At 50.9% G+C, this 2,012-nt stretch overlaps 1 protein-coding gene across 1 annotated transcript; it reads left to right on the plus strand.

Annotated features, from left to right (window-relative positions):
- Window positions 1-1,101: 1,101 nt before the first annotated feature.
- LOC123833274 (ferritin light chain 2-like) lies at window positions 1,102-1,539 on the plus strand. Its single transcript, XM_045861396.1, has one exon. The coding sequence runs from the start codon at window positions 1,102-1,104 to the stop codon at window positions 1,537-1,539; it is 438 nt and encodes a 145-aa protein (XP_045717352.1).
- Window positions 1,540-2,012: the final 473 nt, after the last annotated feature.

The raw sequence follows: 2,012 nt of genomic DNA on the forward strand, positions 1-2,012 counted from the left end.
TGGGGATCGAACCTGTGACCCTTTGGTTTCCAGGCCAGCAACAGTCAATCCACTAAGCCACACCAGCCAGGGCAGATTCACCTACAGAACTTTTAAAAAAATATAGATTCCTAGTGTAACCGGAAAAGACACCGGCGTTCAGGCTTCCTGTCACTACCAAATCCAATAAGCAATGACAGCGATTGAATCTTTTATGGGCGCTTTATTCAGATGGCCAGCAATCCGAGAAGACGGAGGATTCACACACTAAAAAACCATCTTCCCCTCTCTTTCCCTGCCAGATCTTTTATAAGGGGGTGGGGGAGGACAAACAAGGTGCAGTGAGGGCTTTGAAATTCAGGGAGGATTAGGTGAGCAAAGCTGCAGTATTCCTGTTCCCAAGGGTGGGGGTGGGGGTCACACAAAAGGCCCGGATGCCTCCAACATGTCCCCAGGCGGTAATCTCTAGCCAATGCCCCAGGAGGTCGGCTGCTTTTCCCAGGAGCCAGGATGGGCCTTATCTGTAGTTTCTGAAACAAAAGCTCAACATACACATTACTTGCTAGATTTACAGCTTTTTACCTTCAGCTAAAATTTTCCAAGTCTTGAGTCCCCTATCACTAGCTCCTATCCTAAATCTTCTAAATTAAAAATGGAGGAGTGGGAGAGGCAATAGAGCAATATTTATACCCTCTCCACCTCTAGCCCCCAAGTCCAGACTACCATCATCTCCCACCAGAGACACAGCAGGTATGTACTGGTCTCCCGCTGTTACTCTTGTCCCTTCTCTTATAATCTATGCTTTTCCGCAGGACAGCTGAGAGTGATCCTTTAAAAACCAAAGTCAGGCAGTGCCCTTGGCCATCCCCCGAATCTGTCTCTTGCTTCAACAGGGCTTGCACGGAGCAGACCCACGGACGCCCCTTCTTCTTGCCTCCAACCACCCCCCAGCCTCTTTTTCAGACACCACTTTCGGAACCACCTCTGCCATCCTCAGCCTCCGAGACCAGCCAACGCGTTTTTTGACCTTAACTCCTCATTGCCAAGCAACCGTGAGCTCTTACGCTCGTCAGAATTTTCCCACCGAGGTGGAGCCTGCCGTCCACCACCTGGTCACCCTGCATGTGTGGGGCCCCCCACACCTACCTCTCCCTGGGCTTCTCCTTCCACCAGGAAGCGGTGGCCCTGAAGGGCGTGGGCCACTTCTTCCCCAAGTTGGCTGAGAAGTGGGAGGGCACTGAGTGTCTCTTAAAGATGCAGAACCAGTGCAGTGGCCACATTCTCTTCCAGGGCAAGCTGAAGTCACCCAAGATGAGTGGGGTGAAACTCAGGAGAAGAACCTGGACCAGGTCCTGGGCTCTACTGTGCAGACCCTCATCTCTGCGACTTCCTGTGAGCCACTTCCTGGATGAGGAAGTGAAACTCATCAAGAAGGTGGGCAACTGGCTGACTAACCTCCGCAGGCCATGGCCCCCAGGCTGGGCTGGGCAAGTGTCTCTTCCGAAAGGCTCACCCTCGAGCACGACTAGGAAGGAGCCTTTGGAGTCCAGAGGCCTTTGAGGGACCCTTCTGCATTCCCCTGGTGTCTGGCTTTTGCCAGGGAGTAACTCTCCCTGAAACCACTGGGCATCCTTTTAACCACCCTGGAGCTCCCTGCCCATATGTTGCACCAAATGGAAACAATAAAGCTTTTTGCAAGAAAAAAAAAGTCAAATCTCGTCATTCATCTGCTCAAAACTTTCAATGCCTTTCTATCCTACTCAGTGTAAGACCCTAACTATTTTCAATGGCCAAAAGGTCCTTCCTAATCTGTACCCAGCTTCCAGCTCTTACCTCCTAAGTCTCCCTCCACCCCAACCTTTTCATCTTCAGTTGCTGGCCTTTCTGCTATTTCTTAAAGAAGAAAAAAAAATGCCCCTACCTCAGAACCTTTGCACCTGCTATTCCTTCTGCATAATGGCTCTTTGCCCAGATGTCCACACGCCTTCTTCTCTGACGTCCTTAAGGGCTCTGGTCACATGTCACCTTACCAA

This window comes from Phyllostomus hastatus, unplaced genomic scaffold (assembly GCF_019186645.2).
Source record: "Phyllostomus hastatus isolate PE091 unplaced genomic scaffold, TTU_PhHast_1.1 phas_scaffold_21, whole genome shotgun sequence".
NCBI lineage: Eukaryota > Metazoa > Chordata > Mammalia > Chiroptera > Phyllostomidae > Phyllostomus > Phyllostomus hastatus.